Below are 26,324 nucleotides of genomic sequence, written 5' to 3'. Positions count from 1 at the left end.
TAATGGGCCGATATCTTCTGGCTTTCCCTAGCTGTATATTCCTACTTATCGCTCTTTAGCTGCGGATTTACCCCTCATTAAAAGCCGCTACATTCATGGAGCCACTCCCTCCGTCTGCTAGTAGAAAGTATTTTGAAGCCCTGCTGAGGTAGGTGGGTACAACTGTCAGAGATTGGCAAAATAAAAGGATACCCAATTGCAGGCTACCGCCAAAAAACAGCCTACACCACTATCTCATTGGCTAATGTTGAAATTATGCCTTTATTTGGAAGAGTCTAAAGCGGAACTGATTTTGAATGGTGGAAGGGGTATAGGGAACTAGAGCCTTAAAAAAAAATACTGGCAAAGAGGAAAATTCCAATTTTGTTGGATCAGTTGGCACAGTCATCAAAGACCCTTTGAGAACAACATGATGAATTTCAGGGGGTTGTAATCCTCTTTGAGGAATGACTGAAAATCAAGGCCAACAACTTACCTGTGGGAGCTTCAGACAACTGGAGGACACTTCGTACTCAATGTACGCCTTCTCCTTGTTATTGCGGTCTTTGCCTTCCTGCGTGTAACAAAGTAGCTGGGCGCCATGCAGGGCTTTATCCAGATTCTCCACCATGTACACACAAAGAGCCGACCTGTCTGTGGGTGTGGGAGTCGACGCTTGTCCCATAGCCATTGCCACAAACAGCGCAGGTTGATCAAGGTGCGTGCCAAGCACGGCCGCCTGTGCCAGATTATATCCTCCACCGCAGGAAAGCGGCACCTCCACATAAGAGTAGAAATTGGGGTCGCCTGCACAGAGTCTTGAAACGTAAGTCCGATACTCTCGTTTGCCCCACACATCACGTCGAGAGAACACAAAGTAGACATAGTTGTTGTGGTGGAAAGCTTTCACAAAGTGGTTGTTGTATTCAGAGTAGCTACCGACGACCAGCTTTCCAAGTTCTTCGTGAGAGAATGCTGGTGCAGAATGTCGGGGAACTGCGGCTAAGCGCCTCATCGTGATTGGTGGGATCCCACCAGGTCCTTTGCTGGTGTAGCCCCGTCCAACGAGCATAAGCAGAACACCTTTCTGCTCCACCACCACACCAACCGTGGACACTCGAGGGTCATTTGCCGCCACATACTGTGTGTCCACAGGGTTGTCGGTCTTATACAGCACTTGAGAGACATTCTCCAAGCTTCGCTTCTCGCAGATGCCCTGCAGGACCGTCCCACACACAATTAGGCTGAGTGAATTTCCTCCTTTGACCTCTTCAAGTAACAGAAGCTTGTTGGTGTTGTCTGTGGTTTCTGCCTGGGTGCAATCAGTGGGGTCGATGGGTGGTAGGCAGTCTGGGCTGTCCAGTTTAGGCCCCGTTTTGCCCCAAGAGAGCAGCTGCAACTCTGGGGAAAGGTGATAGAGCACATTAACCGCACCCACGTAGACATGGCCCGAGTGGCTGTCGAGCAGGAGGTGATTGAGGCGGGAGCCATTGAGGGAGATGAATGTAGGGGGGCTCTGAAGATGACTGGGGACCAGAGGATATACCAGAGGCCACCACAAGATGGCGAGGAGCAGCAACAGGGGAACAGCAGCTGGCATTGCACCCCCTCACCTGCTGAAAAGAGATAGAGATCAAGAAGAAAGAGAGAGAGGGGACAGTGGAAAAGCAGCATGCACGAAGAAAGAGAATTCAGAATGGATGGAAAGGGCAGGAACGTACAGTCAACAACAGGGATAAGAGATATTTAGAAATGCGAAGGCAGCGTGCATGATGAGATTTATGGGAAGGATGCAAAGATATGGGAAAAGACAGTAAGGAAGAGGGAGAGGGGCACGGAAAGTTGAGCAACACATGAAAAGGAAGGAAGAGAGTCAGAAGGCAATGCAAGATAGTCAGTGTTAGCGGAAACCAGAGAGAGGAGGTGATTCAGATGGGTGATCGAGAGAGAAAAATAAAGATAGAGAAAGAAAGGGAGCAAGAGAGGGGGGAAAGAGAGAGAGAGAAGACAAATGTTACGTTAACAGAAAAACACCACAAAGAATACCTACTGCCGCACATCACCATGCAGCACAAAGACTACAGGCTTCAAATACATTCTTTTGTTCTTCAAAGTCCTGCCACCTTCACACAAACAGTGAAGGATGCTTGAGTGAGACTGCTAGGCTTTGGTCCAGTGCAATAAAAGACACACGTCTAAGAACCGAGAAACATGCAATAATGCGGGAGTTTACTTCAGAAAAGTCAGAATGCCAGAGTACGAGTGGTAAACGCAAGAACAGCGGCTGATAAAACATACCAAAGCGCGCCAGACGTGGGCTTCTGTTATCATTAAAATCCTTTGTTGGTGTTTGTGTTGGTCTCGGGGTGTCTGACTCACTGTTTACTGGCCGATCCTGACTGCCGCAAGATGATATGAGAATGACTAGAGTGTTCCTCGGAATTATCAAGATTAGAGATTAGAGAGGGAGAGAAGGAAAGATCGAGGGAGAGGGCAAGTGGGGAAACAGAGAGAGAGTGTGTGTGTGTGTGAAAATATGAGAGCGCTGATAAAAAGTAATAGAGATGTGAAGAAGTTAGGTGCTAAATTATGCATGATGCCTGTAGCTGTTGCCTTTCTGGTTTTACAGATGAAACCAAGAAAACAGACACCGCTTTAATCAACCACTCAAAAGTCACGAGCGTCAGCTGTTACATTCAGTTACATGAAATAAAAATAAAGAAAATCGTCTGATGCATCTGATGCAATAAAAACTAGACTTTCATTTTCCTAGGAAAAATGTGTGGTGCTTCCCATGTAAAACTCAATGCCATGATGCTAGATTATTGCAAGTGGTTGCCACTGTTGCTGAGGTGTTCGGAATGTTCTCTAACATGTTATGTGGTTGCTAGGGTGTAGCTATGCAACTGCCAACATGTTCCGAGTGGTTTTAAAGGGTTAGTTCACCCAAAAATGAAATATTTCTCAGTAATTACTCACCCTCATGTCATTCCATATCCATAAGACCTTTGTTCATCTTCTGAACGCAAATTAAGATGTTTTTGAGGAAATCCGAGAGGTTTCTGATCCCCAAGAGAAAGCAACGTATTACCACATTCAAGGTCCAGAAAAGTAGTAAAGACGTCATTAAAATTGTTGAATAAAGTCAACCTTTTTTATTTTGTTTTTTTGCGCACAAAAAGTATTCTCGTCGAACCTCTGTAGTTACATGGACTATTTAAAAAATGTCTTTATTACCTTTCTGGATCTTGAATGTGGTAATTACGTTGCTTTCTTTCTCGAAGAAGAACGAAGGTCTTATGGGTGTGGAACGACATGAGGTCACATTTTGGGTGAACTAACACTTTAAGTGCAATATTATATGGTTGATATGTGATTGTTAGGGTGTGTGGTGGCCATTGTGTTGCTATGCAACTGCTAATGTGTTCAGTGTTTTTTAGCTCACTGTTATGTGGTTGCTAGGGTGTTGTGGGTAGTGGTCAATTTTTAAATATCGGAAAAAGGGACTTATTTTGACGGAGCTGAGAATGCCAGCGCCTGAGCACACATTGCTCCCATTCTCCGTCTTTATAAGATTAATATACGTAAATAAAGTATTAATAATAATACATTATTAGATAGAACTGTTAAACAAAGAAAGTAAATGGTAAACAAAAGTATTATAGCATTTGCATTCATATTATTAGTAATAGAAAGGCCAACACTCATTTTCGGTCTGCATTCAACAAATATGCATTTAAATCATTTAAATAAGTCTTTGAATATAATTTTAAAAACCTTGCAGTTTTTAAACATTCAGTTACCCACTATGTCATATTCATGTCATTTTGCTGTATGTAAAATTTGTGTTACCTTGTCTGTTTATTTACCTTGTTTATTTGAAAAAATAAGATTCCCAGTGCGCATGCACTTACCAGATTACAGAGTGCCCTGTTGGTTAAAGTGCTTACTTTATATTCATATTTTAACCATTTCTTTATTTGTGAAAAATACTGGTTTTCTGGTCTGTTCTGTGTTTGTCGTAGTTGACTTAACTTGGTTTAACAGTCAGCAAGCGGGTTTCCCTGCCTGACCAGCTGAAAAGTACCCAAACCTCTTCTAAAACTAAATTGAACTGCACAGCACACTTCTCCTCAACAAGCTGCACAATTTGAGCCATCATGTCTGTAACGCAAGCATTGGAGGACGTCGCACGTCAAGTTGTAATACTTAGGGTTAGGAGTTTGTTCAAATCCCTAACCCCAAGTATGAGCAACAGTAATAGCTTGGCTTGCCTTCAAGTCAAGTCTAGATAGAGGCTTGACTAATTTCTGCCAGTACGCCAAACACGATTCCATTTTTGAAGGAGAAAAAGTATCAGAGGACACCGAGTATCTGAGAAAGTTATAGAGGGAAAAGAAAGATTCATCTTTAATTCATATCACAGCAGCCAAGAAGTCTTGAGGGCCTAGTATATGAGAGATGAAGAGAAAGAGCAAAGGAGAGGAGGGAGGGGGGAATTCCAGAGAAGCTGGAGTCTATCAGTATGCATAACATTTTACCTCGTCTCCACCTTCAAAGGGATGGTGGGTAAGAAAAGGACAGTTTGACATGCTGCCGAGATTAGCCACTTCTTTTCAATTAGGCTTTGGATTGGAGAGTTCATGCATCACCTTGTTTATGAAGGCTGAAAGCTGAACATCGCTTTGTACGGTGTGTCTTGTCTACATAGCTTAAGGACTCATGCTATCCACGTTTAATGAACATGATCAAAAGAAACGAGCTCAGAGAGCCTACAGACCGCCAGCTGATTTTGCTTATCCTTAGTCACGACCTGTTTCGTTTAGGTCTTGCACAACAGGATCTGGAAAAGCTAAATGATGCTGACTTGCATTCAGAGTGGAAAAACACTTTGATAATAAGATGACATGATTTTGATATTCTGCAGTCAGCAAAAAAGATTCTAGAGCACTCTTTTAAGTGGTCAAACCATGAAAATTTAAATTTCCCTTGATCTTTTATTAAAAAATAAGTTCAATATAGGCTATGACACATTTTGATGTTAGGCAAACCAGAGAACTTACAAAAAGTCATACATATGTTAATGCTTTTTCCAATTTTCCATAACCGGCCAAGTTATGTTTTTGCAGTTGTCCAAAACAGATTAGCATGTATAGTATAGCAATGATGCCAAATTAGTTTCTGACTACCTCTAAATGTCGTTTGGCTCATGCAGAATTCATCATGGCTATGATGTCGCAACTATATTTATATTTACACATTTTCAATATTGAATGACAGTGTGAACAAAGCCACTAAACAAAGTCTAGCAAATCTCTATATTTACATTACATTTACAGCTGATGCTTTCATCCAAAATGTCTTATGCTGGCCACACACAAAGATTTCAGGCACGATTTTGGGCATGACTTGCACCCCCCAATTATTGGGGCGGGGCTGGTTGGGGCAAGGTGGTTGTCCGATTCGAGGCTTGTTTTGCACTGACTTTTTGTCCAAAAATTCCTCAATTGTGTGGTGTCATTATGATTGTTTTACTGCTCCTGATCGAATCGGAGCCTCCCCAATCCCAAATCTTCTGACTCTCAATTGGTCTGCCCGCAATAGCCAATGAGAGCGAGCAAGCTGCACCAACCAGATGTTGCGTGCTTTTAAAGATGAAACATGGCAGCCACAAACATGTCACAAAAGAAAGAAGACTGAGAAAGAAGACTATAGACCCTTTTTGTGCCAACATCACAATTATGTCACAGCATTAGCTGGAGGCAAAACAAAGGAAAAACTGGATGCGGCCAATACAAACCAGCTAGTTTGTCAGCTATTAATATTTATATAGTCGGCTACATAAGGAGCTTAAAACATCATCTTGTTTTGTGGCAGAATCGACGGAGTACAGGCTTCAATTTGAAATTATATTGCATTTTGCCTGGCAAAAAAACGATGACAGCTGTGATTAAACAATAAAAAGAGTGAACTGGACAGCTTATCAAAAATGCTCACTTTTACAAAGCACACTTCATATCAGGTAAGGTTAAATAAACTATTGTCTTTTGTTGGTATGGATTATGGTTTGGTTGTGTGTCTAAAGATTTCTCATGCATGCCCACCTGATCAAAAATTGGGGAAAAAGCTTAGTGATTGCTCACGTAACGCAAATTTTTTAGCTAACTTTATAAGGTCATACAACTAGCAGCTAGCTAACGACCAGAGACTAAACATAAAGGAAACTGTTTGTGTCATCTCCCTTTCTACAGTTGCCATAAGAGCAGTGGAGGTAATCCTATCAGATTGTCCATCCATTGAGTGAGCATTTACGGGTCGGCCAATCTGGTTCAATCCATTAAAGTTAACATTTTTCAAATAACAATCGCGGTCCCGGACAGTGAGTGACCTTACATATTCAGATAAAAATCGCATTTTCTCCAGTCATTGTTAAAAAACAAGCTAACAAAACTTGCTAGCTAGCGCTAGTGAAGTGTTCTGCCTACACCTAAGCTCTGCCCACAAAAACATCACAATGTTTACTAACTGAAAAAGGGGTCTATAGAGTCTTCTCAGGCAAGATTTCACCAATATTGTTTTTCTCCTTTTTTGTTTTTCACTACAAAACAGAACTCAGGCCAGGAGAGCCAGCTGACAGTGTTAATTGTCCTCCATATTTGTTTTTCTTCAAAAGTCGTGTTTGGTCACGTGAGATTCTATGAGATCTCATGCCACTGTGAAATCGTTGCTTCAATCGTCAGGTGTGGGGTCTCGCAGTCTGGCTGAATAGTCTAGTATGTGCGTTCAGAGAATGTTAAAAATCGGTTGAAACTGTCTTTATATCTGTGGTCTCCCACGGTTTTAAAATTAGTTAAAATTTGAAAATCGTCTAATGTGTCCAAGGCCTAACACTGCATTCTAGGTATACGTTCTAATTAGTTGATGCATTACCTAGGAATCTAATCCATGCCTTTGCTAGCACCATGCTCTATTGTTTGTACTACAGGAACGCCTGTAAATCATAACAGGGGTCATTTATATATAGCCGTCTTAAAGGTACAGTAGCAAAACCAGCCTGATAAAGTCTACACTCAGTAAAATGGTGATGACAAACTAAACTATGACTGCTTTTTGGCACAAGTAACCTTGATTGCAATTATAAGATAAAAAAAGAATATCATACTGCATACGGCATTCAAATGACAATATGTAAATGCTACATGTATCAGTCTTAAATGAATAAATCAGTGAGGCATTCACAGCCCTAGAGTGTCTAAGTAGGGAGAGGGTGTGCCGCCACCACATCCTCACCGAAAATTTAACTGAGAGTGGCAAACAGAAGCGAAACAGAGACCGAGCGATTGAATCCCACCCAGTGTGCAACCATTCCTACACATATCCAACTAACAGAGGCAGACAGGGTGAGAATGACACAGAACAAAAGTGTGCTAAAATTGAGCATGCAGGAGGTCTCTTATACTGTCAAAACAGGCAATTTCACAGCTTGAATTAGGTCGAGCTTTTGCAGCATCAGCATTCATCTCCATTTTTTTTACTTAAATGGTAATAACTGTTTCGGGGCATCATGGGAGAGAGCGAGAACACACTCCCTATTCACTAAGAAAGAGGAATAGCTACTGCCTTTGTGATGAGGAATGGAAAAAGAGCTTGGGATATATATTGGAGACGAGCTCTTCCTTACACAAGCACACACAAAAGAACGGGAACTTGACAAAGGGTGGAAATAAATGGAGGTTGGTTTTGCAGCATTCTATTGTAAAACCAGACCAATAGCTATTATACTCAATGCATATCGCTAATAACAGCTTTTGCAATATGTAAACATGTTTTAAATAGGGGGTAGCAGAGTTTATCACTCCCGAAAGGTGCAACCAATTCAGGGAGAATCATTTCGATTGCAGGCTGACCTTTGACCCTAGCTGGTAGCGCTTGTGCCGCCCATCCTCTTCTGTGTGTGTGTGCTTGCATTCCCAATCACTGTAAACTTCCTCTCCTACACAGCAGCATATTAAAACAAAGCACATACTTGCTAGGTTGCTAAGCTCACTCAACACTCATTACCCCCAGAAACAGACACGCTAGTAATTACAGCGTGCATGTGTGTCTAATTTCTTTGCCGAGTGCATAATACGCAAAACACAATATCAGACACAAAGCTTACACACGTACATGCAATGCTTCCAGACAGACACATTCCACACATGAAAACTGAAGGACATCACACAAAGCATGTAGCTGGCACATTCAAATAAAGTGAGATTCTGTGTGTGTTAAAAAAAAAAAAAAGAGACAAGCTTCAGAGTCCAAGACTCCTCCATGGGGGTGAGCCAACAGACAGACATGCGAACCCCACCCATGCTGTGTGCTTGCGCTATCAGAGGAAGAAATCGCTTCGGCAGGCTTGACATCTGACAAAAACGTCTCTCCTAATTTAAGCACACTGTCTAAACTGATGGAACAATATAGTCTGGCTACTATTTTTAGGTATAGGTGGCCATAACCACCATAGACATTAAGGATGCATCTCTAAAGCATTCGGAAATGTGATTGATCAATACTGACATTTAAATGACTTATTACCCCCCCAAATCTGAATACTCGGTTACATCCTTCAAGCTCCAATACAAAACTCTTCATGTACAAGCAGATACATGTAAATTCATGAACGCTAATTGCACCCTTCCAGCAAAAGCTTGATAAAAATAAGCAAGTCATGACATTTTTGCCTAATTGGATCGCTTTCTCAAGGTGTGAACATCTAAGAAAAGATGCTTGCATTACATTCGCGTCTGTTCACGCCACACAAAGAGGGCGTAGGTCGGGTGAGCGATCACAGCAGGTGGGGGCAGTGAGATTTCAGTGGAAAGTAACCTGGAAATTTGATGGGACACAAAGGGTCTCGCGATATGCATCACTGTCTCTCATTAAAACATCTAAGATCATTTAAAAGCACAGTGTCTGAATGGATGAAACAATGTAAGAATCAGCAGACACTTAAATTAAAGGGATAGTTCAGCTAAAATTGAAAATTCTGTCATCATTTACTTACATTCATGTCGTTCCAAACCTGTATGACTTTCTTTCTTCTGTGAAACGCAAGGTCTCATTAGTTTACGTTAGTTAATGCATAAACTAACAATAATCAGTACATTTGCTAGAGTATTTATTCATCTGGAAACTTTGGTTAAAAAAAAAAAGTTAACTAATGTATTTAAAGGGGTCATGAACTGCGTTGTTTTATTTTTTATAATGTTTCCTGGGGTGCACTTATAATGTTAGTATGTTTTTTTACATCAAAAATGGTCAATTTAGAAATAAAAGGCATTTTTTCAGCCTTCTTATTTGAACACTGTTTTAATGGGCGTGTCTGCTGTAAGACTTCAGTGTAAACGCCCACTGCTGTGATTGGCTAACATCATTCCCTATAAAAGAGCCAAGTATTACTCTCTCTTGCACATTTTTGCTATTACAGCTCTCAAGGTTAACTAATCGTGAAAAGTTTTGATTATAGCATTACACTTAAATCTATGGCATTATATTTAGATCATGGCATGAAAGGTTGCAGTGATGAACAGCTGATCATAGACATGTTGTTGAGCGCATGAAAGCAGTGATCTCATCATTGCAACTCAATTTCTGCACACTAACGAATAATTTCATCATAACTAACAGTGCAAACACAATGTAACTAAAAGATTCATTGAATAAGTTTTGGCGCAAATCCAGAACTCAGTCACTGATAACCCCGCGCTGTTTAATTGACAGCTCCAGCGATTGTAAAGGAAGAGTTCTTTGATCGCTTTTTCTACATATAATTGAATCACCTTTTAAATAACAGATTATTTTCATCCTACTAAGACAAAAAACGTAATGTTGAGCGTTTAGTCACTGGTTTGATTTACTGACACATAGACAAAAAACATCTGACTATACATGAAACATTACATATCAGATCGGCATTAGAGTTAACACAGTTACTTACATGTTGTTGCATTACTGTTGAGTCCATATCATAAAAGCCTGCGCCAAAATGCAATTGATTTACCAAAGAATCCACAGTGAAATGTACCAAATACAAATAACTAAAGCTCAACTGAGACATTCACATTGTTGAAAATAAGTAACAATATTCCTAGCATTAGGATCCTTTGAAAAGTAATGCTATTTTTAGTCATGTGTCGCTCTTCTTTCCTCCTCATCTCACTAACACGCCAGTGGGCGGGGCTAACATTGCAATGATGAAGTAGGCATTGATTTCTTCTGTGGAGGCGGCGTCGGGACGAGTGATTCGCTGGGCCTGGTGTCAATAAAAGCTTTTATTGGACTAACAAGGAAGATTTCATTTCTGAAACAGGATATTTGTATAGTACGACGACCTCTTATATATAATCAAAAGCTCAAGGAAAAGTTGATTTCTCAATTCATTGTTAACAAATAGTACCTTATTGTAAAGTGTTACGGAACATATTTTGAAAAACGTCAACACTAGTCTGGAGCCTATTGGCTTTCATTGTATGGACCATAAAAGACAAATTTTCAAAATATCTTCTTTTGCGTTCCACAGATCAAAGGGAGTCACGAGAATGATTAAATGTTGACAATTTTCATATATCCCTTTAATGAAAGCTAATTACTACATCCTTGCAAAGCTTCATTTAAAAAAGCAAGTAAATTTTTGCTTAATTACAGTCACTTTTTCATAAGATGTCATAAGGCAAGATTGCATATGTGTCTTCACACAAAGCAGATTGGTGGGGTCGTCGCAGCAGGCGAGACTGTGCCATGCTAACGCAGGTGTCAAGGTGGAAATAAACCTGGAAATCTGGTGCGAGACAAAGACAAAGCATCCCACAACACGCAACATGTCTCGTAGAGATGGGCACAACGCAGAGACGCCACCGATTATTACAGAGTTGGCTCTTTGAATGTGTACCGAGAGTGAGAGTGACTGGGATTTACAAGTCTCTTTGATGCCAGGCATGAAAGTGTCAGCACACCAAGTGTGTGTGCATGTGCGAGTGAGAGTGTGTGTGCCTGGGGTGTGCAGTGGTTAATCACCACCTCTGTGTGGAGGGAGGGTGGGCAAGTTCTCATTTCCATACTCTAGTCTACACCCATGCAGGAGGGGGTGATACTTTGGGAAATATGGAAAAAGAGAAGGTGGGGAAAATTGAAAAAAAAAAAAAAAAAAAAAAAAAAAAAAAAAGAGAGAGAGAGAGAGAGAGATAGGCAAAAAACAACAGCGAAAGCATCTCGCTGTTTGAAGAACGGAAAGCGGGAGTGTGATAAAATACGGCGATTAGTAATGTAACCTCGTACATATTTCATCGCTGACAGTTGTATGCTACTCAGACTCCTAATATTTTATAGAAGAGACTCGCCGTTTCGTATTTACTCAATCTTTTCTCCCTCCTGCCGCGCCAACTCAACTATCTTTATATCTCTGTTGCAATCTGTCCTCCGTTTCCACCAAAGCCTCCTCTCCTTGTCGCTTCTTTATACTCTCCAACTGAGCTCATGAATATTTCGTGCATATTTCACGCACGCTGCTAGATATCTGATATCATCAGGGCGTTTCGGCAAGAAGAGCAAGAGGTTAGCAGGGTGCTGCAGAGTGCGTTTAGGTCCTGTAGGAATTTCTAGTGGAGAAAACACGGCTGTGGTCGGAATGAGTGAGTCAGGCAACCAATCATCTCCGGCTCCCTGTAATTATCACCTCTCTGAACAAACAAATATGATGACATCTTATTTTGATGGTAATGAGCCATAATGGCCACAATGGGAGATATAATGATGCTCAAGCAAGCTTTTATCAAAAGCAAAGTCTCTGAATCTACAGGAAAATGACACCGAGTAGCTCTTTTGAAAGCAACCTACAGGTAATCACAGTAAACCTTTTAAAAAAGTGCCGTTTCAATTTTACGCTGATTGAATTCAACAGTTCTGTCAGGTTAGAAAGGTGCACATCTATATTCATAAGCTGGATGAGTGTGAGAAGTGTCTACTCTCTGTGAATTTTAAAAACAGTTCTGGAACCATCAACCGTATGATGATGATTATTAGGTTTCACCTTCGGCTCTCATTTTCACACCGCCAGACTCTCACTCGCGAGCGGCCCACGCTGCTTTCATCACCACCTTGACAAGCATCTGCGTGCATAAAAATGCAACATTAATTATTTGATGGGGGCAGATAAACACGCTCACTCCAGTGAAACCGACAGGAAGGGAGCTGGCACCAAATTCACGGGCTACTTCGTACATTACACACCCTATTTAATAGCCGTTTTAGAGGCTGAAAACAACAACAACAAAAAACAGCATATGTTTTGTCTGCCCAGCTTTGGGAGCGTAATAATGACTCTGAATGAAGGTTCCCCCAAGCGTTTACAAGCCAAACATTTTACAAGATAAGGGCCTTCTTTGAAGAGGGAAAGAAAATGCAAATACGCAGGAGTGCAATTTCAAATTAGAGACTAAAGGGAGAAAAAAAAAAAAAAAACTTGTTTGTGGGTACCGGGTGCACGAAACAATAAAAGAATGTCAACACGAGCGGCAAATTACGCCCCCCATATGCTGAACACAAGGTGAAAACCCACCACTCCTCAGGGACTAAAAGGGAGGAGGCATTTAGAAAGGAGACAATGGAGTCAAAACAACAGGGGGAGCGCGTGAAAAAGAAAGAGAGGGTGAAAAGAGATGTTCAGGTTTCATGAAACTTGGTACGGCCGCTGAAAAGACACAATCCCAATCGCGACTCCTAGAGTGGCACGCCACACCTCCCGGAGGAATAGTACAATAACCGCAAGCTGCTGATACAGAGGCTGGAAAACCACTGAGTAAATGTGTGATTAAACATCTAGTTATCTTCCAATTAAGCCTGAATACATTAGATCCACTCCACAACAGGTTATCGTGGCATTTGTAGGTCTTTGACTAGTTACCTTGGACTAATTGGAGTCTTGAGAATAGGCTGCCAACGCAGCTGTCTGATATAATGTTGTTTCAAATGCATTGACATTTGTGTGATGTTATTCATCTACAATGACAGACGAAATCAGCCCGGTTAAAGTTTTATAAACAGAGCTGAATGAAAAGCATTCGAGCTAAACGAAAAGCGTTAAAGAACAAAAGCAATTTAGATGTTTTGAAAATGTTTGTAAACTACATTTAAATGGCAGACACTTAAATAAACATGAAAAAAAACTTTATGCTTTTGTTTTTTTTTCTATCAAAGCGAAGCTTGTTAGAGCTTGAAATAGAATGCATGAGTAAAAATCAATGGATACTCTCAGAGGTCTGTAGCAGAGTGTGGTGAACCTCCTGAAAGGTTATAAAATATAAACACAACATGCTGGACAACAAACTGAACACAAAGATGCATTATATTCAGTGCTTTGACGGTAAGTCATGAAATAGGTACTAAATGAGAGTCATGTCAGGTAAAGGAAGAAAACAATACATAGTAATTTAATGAACCTCATAAAAACTTATCCTTTGATATTCAGTGTAATATAACCCTAAACATTTTCCTTAAAACAAAACTGAAATGCACGTATTTTAATCTTTTAAACAGCAAAAGGTAAAAAACACAATGTGTTTTAAAGCATCTACAGCGCTCAAAATCCAAAAAACGCATAAATGCTGAAAAGTTTTCCAGCGAACTATTTTACTCACTTCATTCAGCGGCACTGCGTTTCATCCCCGTGGAAGTCAAAGCGAAACTCTCGTTAATTTTTAAAACAACAACAAAAGCGTTTGAAAGTGAACCCGGTAAATCCCATTATGCGTGTGCTACATTGTTGTGGAGGAGCTCAGACTCGAGCGAGCAGCGCAAAGCGGCTCTTGGGGAGAGGGCGGGGTTTTCCAACGCGTCATGAAAGAGTTTTCAATGAAGCGCTTGGGGAGTGGGCGGAGCTTAGCCTTACGTAGAGGTACTACAGGTAGACAAAACATTTACTTTTCATATTAGCGTTTCATTTTCTATTATTTTATATATATTATTATTATTATTATCATTATGTAAAGTTATTATTTATATTAACATTACTCTCAGTGAGAGCAGCTTTTCCTTTTTATTAAAGGTGCACTATTATTATTAATTTATTAATTTATTTATTGAGGAATATCATACATAAAGTGTCCTTATTACCTGACAGGTATCATTGAAATTATTATGATAATGAGTGATATTTAGCCAATAAGAAAATGTAATCAATCACAGAAACACCGTGCCTGTCAGTCAAATCGATTTGCTGACACAGGGTTGGCTGACATGTCATTTGAAGGAAGTTAGCAAAATGGCGCAAATTGAATCACCTTTAATGAAAATGAAACTTTGCCAGAATAGATTTTTGAGTTTGTGTTGCATTTAAACTTAAAGTATGCAAATTAGGAATCATCTTAATGAATATACACAAATCTGCATGTATCAAAAATGATGTAGATTCCACAGAAATTGTCAAAACTTTTTTCAAAATATTGTTTATTTAACAACATATTAAGTAAAACACTTAATATATGTATATGCTTTTTTTCAAAAACCAATTTAGAATTCATAAAAATATTATTTAGGAATCAATATGTAAAATTAGGGGTCTGTAAACATATGGAACATTAATATATTTCATAATAACATTATTACCAATGCTAATGTATTTTTACTTTAGTTAAGCAACATGTTGTAGAGGGTCAAAATGAAATCCAACCAGAGTTTAATCCCCCCAAAAATCATCAAATAAGCCTGCAGTACCTCTCCTCAATATTTAATGCTCACATTCAGGCATGAACTGAAGCGTGCTGCATTTCGGGTGGATTTGGGATGATGCGGGGGGAGGCAGGGACACGCCTCTCCGCGCCGCAGCTGGAGAGAGCAGATGGGGTTTGACACCCGTGTGTTTCTGTTGCACCGGGTTTTGACACGGATACTGTCGGGTTCACACAATACCAATTGAAAACGAATGCAGATCTCTCAAACGCACCGCCTTTAATAGATTCTACGCCATCCGCTGGGTTTCATTTGTCAAATGTCACCCGGCTGTGACATTTCCCACGGTGTCAACCTACAAGTGCATTTAAAAAGAGATGCATTTTAAGTACACCAGGGGGAAAAACATTAGTGCCAACATACACACATGCAGCACCTTTCCTGTAAATTGCTTCAGTTTCTTTTTTTGTCAAGGAGAAATCAGTTAGAATCAGGGGCCAGTTGCATAAACATTTCCATTATATACTAGTTTGACCAACTAGCAGAGGCAATCGGTCTTACTTTTCAGATTCAAATTAGACAAATCTACGTTTTTATGTAACGGACTGTAAAAAGTTATGACCAGTGAGGGCCAGTTGCATAAACATAGCTGCTAAAGTAAAGCCCCACTGAAGTTCCTTGGAACCAGCAGCTTTATTCACTGTGTTGATGTAATTTCCAAAGAAACAGGAAGACAGGGCGGAACATATCTAGAATCCCAATAGCATTTTACCTAGATCACAGCTCAACCAGAGCTCATAAAACCCAATTATTTTCACACCTAGGATGATAACTATAAAGATAACGATAAAGATAGTTCTAAAAATCGTTCTAAATATGATATGAAAACGGCAGAGAGAAACAATATTGTTGGAACTATTTTTTCCAGCTGATGAATGCTAAAAACAATGACAGCCAATCAGAATCCATCCTGCTTTAAAGAGCTCAAGCATTTAAAGTGGCAGACGACAAAATTGCGGCACGCACTTAGAATAAACAGAACGATATCGTGTGTTGGTGTAGATGCTAATGTAGGGGCTGTTTTCAACCATTTTCAACTAAAAACGTTTTATGCGTTTTATGCGCATTTTGGGGGCTTGAAAACGCAAACTTTTTTCGTTTTTGAAAATGAAAGTTATCATCTCCTTGTAAACTACAAAAACGCAAATTTGTGAAAACAGTGACGTCATGCGCATGTGTATTACGTGTTCAGTCTATAGGCGCGTAGTGTTTCTTTACAAAATGACATCGCCATCTACTGCCCTGGCAGCATAACACAGTGTTTTTAATCATTTTTGAGGATCCGTATGAACTGGGAATGTTTTGACAATGTTGTACAGCGAAAAATGCAAAGGAAAAACGTTTCCATTTTTTAGTACATTGGTGTCATGTAAACGTAGTTTAGGGGTGTAAGAAAATATCGATACACGTGAATATCGCGCTATTATGTTTGGCGATACTGTATCGATTCTCAAAAACACTGTATCGATATTTATTTATTTATTTACATTCAAGGTTCGTGGCTTTGTGTTCGGCTTAAACCACAGACTGTATTAAACCCAACCGCTAGATGGCAGTGTTATCTCAGAACGTAAACTGACGCGGAGCCGGAGAAGCGCGAGGTGCATCAATAGCGTTAGCATTAGCCAACCCAGCTCACAAGACGATAAAGTTATTCCGCTCCCGCGGCATACAGAGCTGAAGTGTGGACTGATTTTGGCTTCAACTATAAATAACCCACTAAGGAGATCGACAAGAGGCAGTTGTTTGCAAAATAGGCCATGTTAAAATCCAAAACTCGGGAAATGCATTGAATCTGAGAGCTCACTTAACATCCCAACGCGATCCACGCTGCTGAGAGGCATTTAGATAGAATATGTAGTAACGTTATGTACTGCACGTTTTCCTCTCAGTAACAAAATAAACACACAACAAAAATGACAGCGGTGACAGCATAAAGAAATCTGATCATAGTGATGTGGATATGTTTGCATCAGCTCTGTTCAGCACTTCAGTGAAGGCACGTTTATTTAAATAGCACTATACATTAGACTGCTTTACAGTATTAAATATAAAACAAACAGACATTCAGTCATGAAATGGACTATGCACTAGTTGTTAAATAGTTTAGAAATTAAAAACTGCTGTGAACCTTTAAAACATATACACTTAAAGAATCCTGCAGTCACTTTACTATTTTCCCTTAGATTGCACAATATATCACTAATAGTGATTAGTGATATAAATGCAAATGATACTGTATTGATTAAATAAAATAAAGTTGTTTGTAAGGCTTTATGCATATGGTGGTGTGTTCTTTATGACTGTTTTTTCTAAAATTACATCCTTTTTCTAAAAAAACAAGAAATATCGCAATATCGCCTTTCTTACAGTATCGCAATATATCACAATATATCGTATCGTATCGCCAAATTCTTGGCAATACACAGCCCTACCACAGTTATCGATATAGTTATGTTTATAGTTATCGTTCTTGGCGTGAACAGGCCTTTATTTTTGTATCATTTCGATTATTATACCATTATACTATATTATATACTATTATAGTTTTTATAAATTTTTTAATTTGTTTTAATTTTATATTTTCTGTTTTAGTAATTAAAATGAAAACAGGAAATATAAAAATAATTTAAAAAAAAAAGATTTAGTAATTAATGTTGCATTTAGTGCTTTTGTCATTTTTATTAGTTTTCAAATAAAATATCTATATAGTTTTTTTTCCAGATAGTTTTAGTTATTTTAACACATCAAGTTAATCAAAATGAAAATGCTGTAAATGTTTATGTATTTTATTTTATTTCATGCAACAAAAATGTTTTTTATGGTTATGGCTTTAGTTTTAGCTAACAATAATAACCCTGCCTCACACAAAAGCACAAAATCTCCTTGACACAGCAAAGAAACGATGATGGCTCATTGTATTTAGTTTGAGCCGGAGAAGAAAGCGATAGAAAGAGAGAGAGAGAGTCAGTGAAGGGGAGAGAGTTGAGAGAGAAGGGCTCCCCAGAGGGTTTACTGATGAGCAGGCATGCGGGGAGACTGGGGGCGCTCAGCTGGGGCTGTTTGCCCAGCAGTGAACACCCGTCATCAAGGAGCTCATAAAATATTAATCCAGCACACAAAGACGGGAAGAAGACGGACAGAGTGACCAGAGAAAGAGGGAGAAAGACTGATGCAGACTGAGCGACAGCGAGCGTAATGAATGGACCGGGAGGGAGGGGGCTGCGGGGTGAAAGGGTGACATGCAGTAATTGGGGGGAAATCTGCGCGGCGGTGGGTGGAAACCATTATTGGCAGGTGGAACAAAAATGGACGCATCCCTGAAATAATGAAGTGAGGGGGAGGAGAGGAAGGAGGAGATGCAAAGAAACACTGGTGAGAATTGGCTCTCATTTAATTACAATTGCTTTCGAACAAAACGTTTCTCTTGATAACGGTACGGATTTAGAAATAGCCGCGCGTTCCGACTGCGGAGGGCCGTGTTTGGAGGAATGGGCTCGGAGCGTATGTTCACATAAGAAGTTTTGGCAGGAAGCGCAGCGGCCAACAGTTGTCTGTTTACACTCCTGAAGCCAAGGACTGGGCCCACAACAGAACAATGCCGATTTGTTAGGAGGACTCTAAACGGCTCTTCATGTCCAAATACGCGCTGGCACACAAGGACAGGCGGTGAATAGAGAGCGCACACACTCAACCAGACACACATGCACATCCATACCGGATCAGACATCAATACATATCCAGAGTGTTAATATTCCTGAACTGAGGGCAAAGCTCTTATAGGGATGCCTGAAAGCAATAATCAATTTTATTCGGATAGCCGCCCGTGGGACGCATGTCATACTGTGGATAGTGTTTAAAAATAAAAGAGAGGCCAATGGCTTGAGCAAACAAACAACGTGGACGCAGAGCATTAAAGGTTCTTCTAGAAACGAGTGATCTAATGAGTTGCTTATGCTCTGATTAAAGGATTAGGTTACCTAAAATAAAAATACAGTCATGATTTACTCACCCTCGTGTTGGTCTGTATGCTGACGTGCAACCATACGCTGATATTTTTAACAACAGATGTGGTAAAAATGTGTTAAGTCTAAACATACAGCTTCTCTATACGAGAGTGAGAACATCCTCCAAAGAAAACTGTTTTGATATAACATTTAACATGATAGTTCTTGTGACTTCATACAACAGATTTGTGTGAGATACAGACCGAAATGCTCAGAAAAATCTGAAAAATCAAAAAAACATATTCAAAATATTCTGAACGGGTGATGACATTTGAGTATTTTGCATTTGCATTTATGCATTTGGCAGAGACTTTTATTCATAAGTATCAAATTCAAAGTAGACATTTTTTAAGTTCATGCTATTCCTGGAAATCGAATCCATGACATTGCTATTGCTAGTGTCATGGTCTAATCATTGAATAAATACAAAAATTTGGGTTGTCTTGTCACACAAAGCTATTTAAAGGGTTAGTTCACCCAAAATTGAAATTCCTGTCATTAATTACTCACCCTCATGTCGTTCCACACTCGTAAGACCATCAGAACACAAATTAAGATATTTTTGATAAAAATCCGATGACTCAGTGAGGCCTCCAGTAGTTCGGAGCATGTATCAAACTGCCAAAATCACACACCCCAGTGGTGAACCATTGAAATTTCGAAACACTTATAAAGTAACTAAGCCTTGTTTACTGAAATCACATGACTTTGGCAGTTTGAGATCGTCTGATACGAGCTCCGAACCACTGATTCAAAACAAAAGATTCGTAAATCTTCGAAGCTTCATGAAGCAGTGTTTTGAAATCCCCTATCACTAGATATTGTTGAATGATGTCATTATTTTGTATTTTGAAAAGTATTCTCGTCACTTCATAACATTAAGCTTGAACCACCACTGTAGTCACATGAACGGTTTTAAATTAGTACCTTTCTGGGCACTGAAAGTGTTAATTATCTTGCTGTCAATAGAGTCCTCACTGAGCCATTGGATTTTATCAAAAATATCTTAATTTGTGTTACGAAGATCTTATGGTTGTAGAACGGCATGAGGGTGAGTAATTAATGACAGAAATTTCATTTTTGGGTGAACTAACCCTTTAAAGGCTTTCTATTTAGGAGATTCAAAGACATGGAACTGTTGTGGTATGGAGGGAAGAATCTTCCAAATTTCTCCTGTCCACAGAAAAATATCAGCAAAAATATCTGGTCTGGAATGACATGAGGGAAAATAATGAAAAAAAAAAAGAAAGAAAAAAAAAAAAGACAGATGGCTAACATGCAAAAAAGAAATACAAAACATTACTGGCCAGCAAATTTTAAAAGAGAAAGAAAAACAAACAATCACACAAACATGCACATATTTTCATTTTTATCTTTAAGAAAAAAAAGGGGGGGAATTCACAAGAGATAAAAAAGAACAGGATGAGAAGACAGACATGGCCGGACACGCATCTTCCTTGTAGATCAAAATAAAGACCTCATCAGCAAGTTCTGAAAATCGTGGTTTGCCTTTCAATGCCACATGACTCAAAAAACTAGTTTGCATTCACACCTCATGCATTTTGCAGAACCTGTGGTTGAAATAAAAACAAAACAACATCAACTTGCACAGAAACCCCCACGCAGGACATGCACCACAGTGGAAAAGACAGAGAGCAAAGATGTGATTAAATAACAGACATATAACTAACTATTACAGTTTGTGTTAAAGGGTTAGTTCACCCAAAAATGAAATTTCTGTCACTAATTACTCACCCTCTTGTTCATCTTCGGAAATTGTTGAATAAAGTTGTTATTTTTGTTTTGTTTTTGCTCACAAAAAGCATTCTTGTCGTTTCGTAACATTAAGGTTGCACCACTGCAGTCACGTGGACTATTTTAATGACGTCTTAACTACTTTTCTGGACGTCAAAAGTTGCAATGATGTTTTGCCATATGTCGCTCTCTATCAGAATTCATTAAAGCATCATCTGTTGTGAAGGGTCATTTCATTATGGTTGTTGTAGCTCTGTGATGGAATTTATTTTCAAGGAAGTACCTCATGTCTTTTAATGGGTAAAGCTACAGTAACATCTTCAGCTAGTCAGATCCTTTCCATCTAAACTGGTTATATCTCTTAAAGGATAAGTTCACTTTTAAATAAACTTTTGCTGATAATTTACTCACCCCCATGTCATCCAAGATGTCCATGTCTTTCTTTCTTCAGTCGAAAAGAAATTAAGGTTTTTGATGTAAACATTCTAGGATTTTTCTCCATATCATTCATTTCAATGGGCACCAAACGGTTGAAGGTCCAAATGGCAGCTTCAGTGCAGCTTCAAAGGGCTTTAAACGACACCAGACGATACCAGACGATGAATAAGGGTCTTATCTAGCGAAACGATCGGTCATTTAAAAAAAAAATTAAAAAGTTTAAGTTTGATAAGCACAAATGCTGGCTTTGCTCTTTTCTCCGATGCGCGTTCGTGACGTCACGTAATACGCAATTACGTTGAAAAGGTAACGGTTGACGTAGGCGTAGCAACCACAGTTTCATTCGCTCAGGATTGTGTATAGGAAATCTATGAAAAGTCACAAATTTTCTTTTAGGCTTTCTAATATTAAAACACCCAGGATACGCACACCTTTCAAGCGTGAGTTTAAAATATTCTAACTGACCGCCAGAGTGAGTTTTTTTTTTTAAGGCGACCCTTATTTTAGAACCTTTGCCCTTATTGTTTCCATGGCGACGCGTGCGTGTCACGAGCGCTGAACGTAGCCACAATAACACTGTATGAGAGATGGATCACTATTATTTTGTTTTTCCTTTTTTATTTAAAATATTCGCAAACTTGCTTACATGTCTTCAACTATATGATATTCCGATTCTCAAATATGTGTGAGTGAGTGTGTTTTGTCGTTTAAAAACCTTTATAAATGATCTTTATCTTGATCTATAATGCGAGATGGGCGCCGCCATCTTAGTTTGCACTGCAGTTCACAGAGTTCTGTCAGTCTGATTTACAGCAGGTGAATACATCAGTTTCTCCTGAAATATATGCAAGTAAGTGGCTGGTGAACTGGAAGAATAAGAGAGTAAACTTTATAGTTACTTAGACCCATTATGTGTGTCTGATATGAATAAATGTCGGCAAATTATATTTCAATTCACTGTTTATTGATGCTTCCACTGACGTCTGACATCAGTGTGTATTTTATAAACTCCAAATGTATTGTTTAATGGTGCTTATGTGTATTTAAATGTCTGAAACCTTAAAAGAAACAATATGTGGCTGAAAACACTGCATAGCTGTGATGACAAGAGAGCGCGCGTCCGTCTCGCAGCCAGAGCGCGAAAGCACAGTTTGAATCTGGCAGTTATGTGACGTCGCTGAACATTCTAAATCCCATATGTGGAACCGTACGCCCAGGGGCACAGAAATAAACATCCCATATGTGGGAACGTACCGCTCAAAGGGTTAAACAATAAACTGACACAAAGACATTTGAATATGTGTATACGATCCTCCTTCCGCACATTTGTAATGTAAACACTGACTCGATACTTCCGCCTACGTCAACCGTGACCTTTTCAACGTAATTGCGTATTACGTGATGTCACGAACGCGCATCGGAGAAAAGAGCAAGGCCAGCATTTGTGCTTATAAAACTTAAACTTTTTTATTTTTTTTTAAATGACCAATCGTTTCGCTAGATAAGACCCTTATTCATCGTCTGGTGTCGTTTAAAGCCCTTTGAAGCTGCAGTGAAACTGCCATTTGGACCTTCAACCGTTTGGTGCCCATTGAAATAAATGATATAGAGAAAAATCCTAGAATGTTTACATCAAAAACCTTAATTTCTTTTCGACTGAAGAAATAAAGACATGGACATCTTGGATGACATAGGGTTGAGTAAATTATCAGCAAAACGTTTATTTAAAAGTGGAGTAATCCTTTAAGCCTCGTAGTGAATGTTTTATGAGCAGTAGGATGACTGTATATTCATTCACAGAGCCGAAACACAACCAAAGCAATGTTCTTCAATGCCTGCGTTTTTTTGTTTTGTTTTGTTTTTTTTAACCGATAGAGGGCCAAAAGTTACATAGTGTACCTTTAAAGGCACAATATGTAATTTTTTTACTGCTAGAGGTCGCCTATTCAAAACAAAGGCATAGTTTAATGACGTTGAGATTGAGCACGGAATCATGGGAGATGTCTTCACAGACGGTTTAGTTTTCTGTCAATGAATGTATCCAAACAGTTGCTCCCTTGTGTAATAAAACATATAATATTTTAAAGCGTGTTTGGCGTTTCCATGGTTTCTACAAAATAAAACCGGAAATTGAGAGTAACGTGGATGTCATTGATAGGCTAAGCACAGACATGGTCTGTGTCAAAATTGCTTATTTTGGTGGATTTAAACATTCTTGGAAACATCTGGGATAATTTAAGTACTCAACAAAATATATAACATTGTTCTAGTGGTTTATGAATATTTTAATCCAAAAATCGTACATATTGTGCCTTTAATGTTTCTTTATGGTTTTAGTTTTAGTCAACGATAATAACCCTGTTGACAAGTGAACAAATGAGTGAAATGGAGAAAAAAAAAAAAAAAAAGCATGCATGCATGCCCATCTCTTCTGCTGCATGCCTGGCAGTGCCCAAAAAGAGTCCCTCTCCCTCAAACTTCACTCCACATTCCTCCCTTCCCCTCTCTCATTGGACATCTTTTTCCATCATTCCCGACACAGAACGTTCCAGTCACGGAAAGCTGCTTAAATGCGCAAACCGCATGCCTATTACAATATCAAAGCGAGACTTGATAAAGATGACAGTGTGTGTGTTAACGGAAGCGCCGTGACCTCCCCGCGTGTTGGACGGCTCTCGTCATGGCCTGAATGGCTCTACTGTGGCTGGACATGACCGCTGACCTCTTTCTGCTGCAGAGTTTCCTTTTTACATGACGAGCCAAATATCCAGCTCTCTTATGGCACTCTGAGTGGAATAATAAGTCGTCGCTGGATTGCACAGGACATTTCGTTTGCGTTTCATACCCAGAAGCCCCCGAGGCTACAGCAGGCGAGAAATAAGTTTCCCTGCACCTCACATGCGATATTAAAGTGTCCTCTTCGGAACGCTTCGTCACAGCAGTTGGGATACGTTAATTGACTATGAATTGAATATATGAATAATTGATGTGTTGTAGCAAATTTGAGCAGTAGGAGAAAAACAGCAGAAAATAGGGCTAAAAAAAAGAAAGAATAAATTAGGCAACTGTGTGAAGTATGAAACACAATAGTCCTTTGAAAAAGCTAGATTAATCCAGGAGAATGTGGCAAATATACTTTAGCATCAAAATGTGTGATTTGCATGTTCAAAAGGTGTTCTGGGTGGTTGCTAGGGTGGTTACTAGGCAAGTCCACCCTCAGGTCTCTATAATATTCTGGTCTCTAAATATGATTTGGTTGAACTTATGGGATTTTTTTTTTCTCACTATTTTATTGTTCGCCAGGCAAAAATCATAAGTTTTATTGCTTAGAAAAGTAGCAGCACACTCCTCCTCAGCAAAATGCATGATTTAAGGTATCAATCATGTCTGTAGCAAAAAAAAAAAAAAAAATGTGTGGGATGAACGGCACCAGAGTTTAGGGATTGAAACAAATGATGTTAGCTTTAGCAAGCACACTATATCATATAATTTGGCTTAACTTGATCCGGATCAACTGGATCTGGAGTTGTGGATAGCTTCACATGTTAGAAATGAGTTTTAAAAGTATCATGTAGACCCAACTGTGTGTAAATAAAATTAGACTGAATACATGTCTATCAGGTTAACTAGCAGCTAGCAATACTGCACATTAGCATGCTAACTTTTTATGTAATGTATGGAATGAACAAGACAAGAGATTGGTCAATGTATCGTTTTTGCATGCATCACAGTTCATAACGTTGATAAAAACTCTTGACTATTTTGTTTCAATGTCATTTGCATTCTATTTTATTACATTTAATACAATTAAATTTGTAAAATGGAGGTTGCTGTAATATTTTTGTGTTGGGACTACATAAACCTTTCTTTTTCTGGGCAGTTGATATTTGTAACTGAATTGCGATGTTGAAGTTTTTGCGTATAAAGACCTGTTAGTGTTTAATGTTCAGTTATGTTGGACATCTAAAAGAGTTTCTGGGTTTTTTTCTGTTCTGTAACGTTTGTGGTTACCACTGTGCTGAAAAGCAGAGCTTGGTTAGGTTGTGGGATTGCACTACATATATCTTGTCTATGCTGTAAGATGTTTAATTTGAACATAAATAGCTGTGCTAATGTCAGTGCAGTCACAAGTAGCTTTTTACATGTTCATTGCATTTGCATGCAAACATGTCCTTTGCTAGCTATTAGATTTAACTAGGTAAGAATAATTCATTAGTTCCAGGGCCCAATATATAGATCACACAGCCTGTGTACGGTCATCGTCTCTTCCTTCTCGTCAAACAATCAGACTTGCATCATGCAACATCCTCCCACAACTTAAGCACAAATTCCACTTTTCTTCACCACAATAACTTAAACATAACCTCCTTTTCACATGTACTGTAAAATAACAGTGAACACTTACAGGTCTTTGCATTTACTCCAAAACATAGACTTGAATCTACTCAATATAATTGAGCTGATACAAAAAAAATATTGACTATGTTCAACTAAGTTCAAATATACACTACTGTTCAAAAGTTTTTGTTTTTGTCTCTTGTAAAGTCTCTTGTACTCCCCAAGGCTGCATTTATTAAATCTATCAAAAATATAGTAATAGGCCTACATCTGGTGCTCTATGATGATAGTTTGAACATTTTTTCAGGATTTTTTTTTTTTTTTTTTTTTTTTTTGGATGAATAGAAAGTTCAGAAGGCAACACTTTTTTTCGATGGTCCACTTTAGACATTCTACTAACTATAAGTAACTTTGCAACTACATGAGTATTAATACTGTGTTTTTAATATCTGCTAACACTTTATTTTGATGCTCCCCAAAAGACATTCTACTGACTATAAGTAACTTTGTAAGTACATGTCAACTTATTCTACTAACCCGAACCCTAATGTAACAGTCTACTACAGTCTAGTAAGGCTCTAATGAGAGTTGTAGTTGCAAATTAGAGAGTTAGTTGACATATAGTAGCAAAGTTACTTATATTTAGCAGAATGTCTAAAGTGGACTATCAAAATAAAGTGTAACCATTCAAAACAACAGCATTTATTTGAAATAGAAATCTTTACTATTACTAATGTCTTAAAGGGGACATATAATGCCCCTTTTACAAGATGTAATATAAGTCTCTGGTGTCCCCAGAATGTGTCTGTGAAGTTTCAGCTCAAAATACCCCACAAATTATTTATTATAGCTTGTCAAATTTGCCCCTATTTGGGTGTGAGCAAAAACACACTGTTTTTGTGTGCGTCCCTTTAAATGCAAGTGAGCTGCTGCTCCCGGCCTACTTTCTAGAAGAGGGCGGAGCTTTAACAGCTCACGCTTCAGTTGCTCAACAACAACAAAGCTGGAGAATCTCACGCAGCCAAAATGAGGATTGTCAGT

The 26,324-nt window shown here is 39.0% G+C and overlaps 1 protein-coding gene across 5 annotated transcripts in view; it reads right to left on the bottom strand.

The window, feature by feature from the left end:
* plxnb3 (plexin B3) overlaps nucleotides 1–26,324 on the bottom strand; it is a 99,863-nt gene that overhangs the window by 40,647 nt on the left and 32,892 nt on the right. Inside the window, exons 1-2 of one of the 5 annotated variants that reach the window (XM_048208977.1) lie at nucleotides 13,656–13,836; nucleotides 476–1,595 (exon numbers count right to left, since the gene is read on the bottom strand). In XM_048208977.1, coding sequence (XP_048064934.1) covers nucleotides 476–1,579 — 1,104 coding nt within the window. In that variant the 5' untranslated portion in view covers nucleotides 1,580–1,595; nucleotides 13,656–13,836. Of the gene's footprint in view, nucleotides 1–475; nucleotides 1,596–2,277; nucleotides 2,913–13,655; nucleotides 13,837–26,324 lie in introns of those variants that run through there. The other 4 variants (XM_048208980.1, XM_048208982.1, XM_048208979.1 and 1 more) reach the window with 4 other exon arrangements.

This window comes from Megalobrama amblycephala, linkage group LG12 (assembly GCF_018812025.1).
Source record: "Megalobrama amblycephala isolate DHTTF-2021 linkage group LG12, ASM1881202v1, whole genome shotgun sequence".
In the NCBI taxonomy this organism is placed as follows: domain Eukaryota; kingdom Metazoa; phylum Chordata; class Actinopteri; order Cypriniformes; family Xenocyprididae; genus Megalobrama; species Megalobrama amblycephala.
The sequence above is the reverse complement of the archived record's forward strand: the minus strand, read 5'-3'. Positions and strand labels throughout refer to the sequence as shown.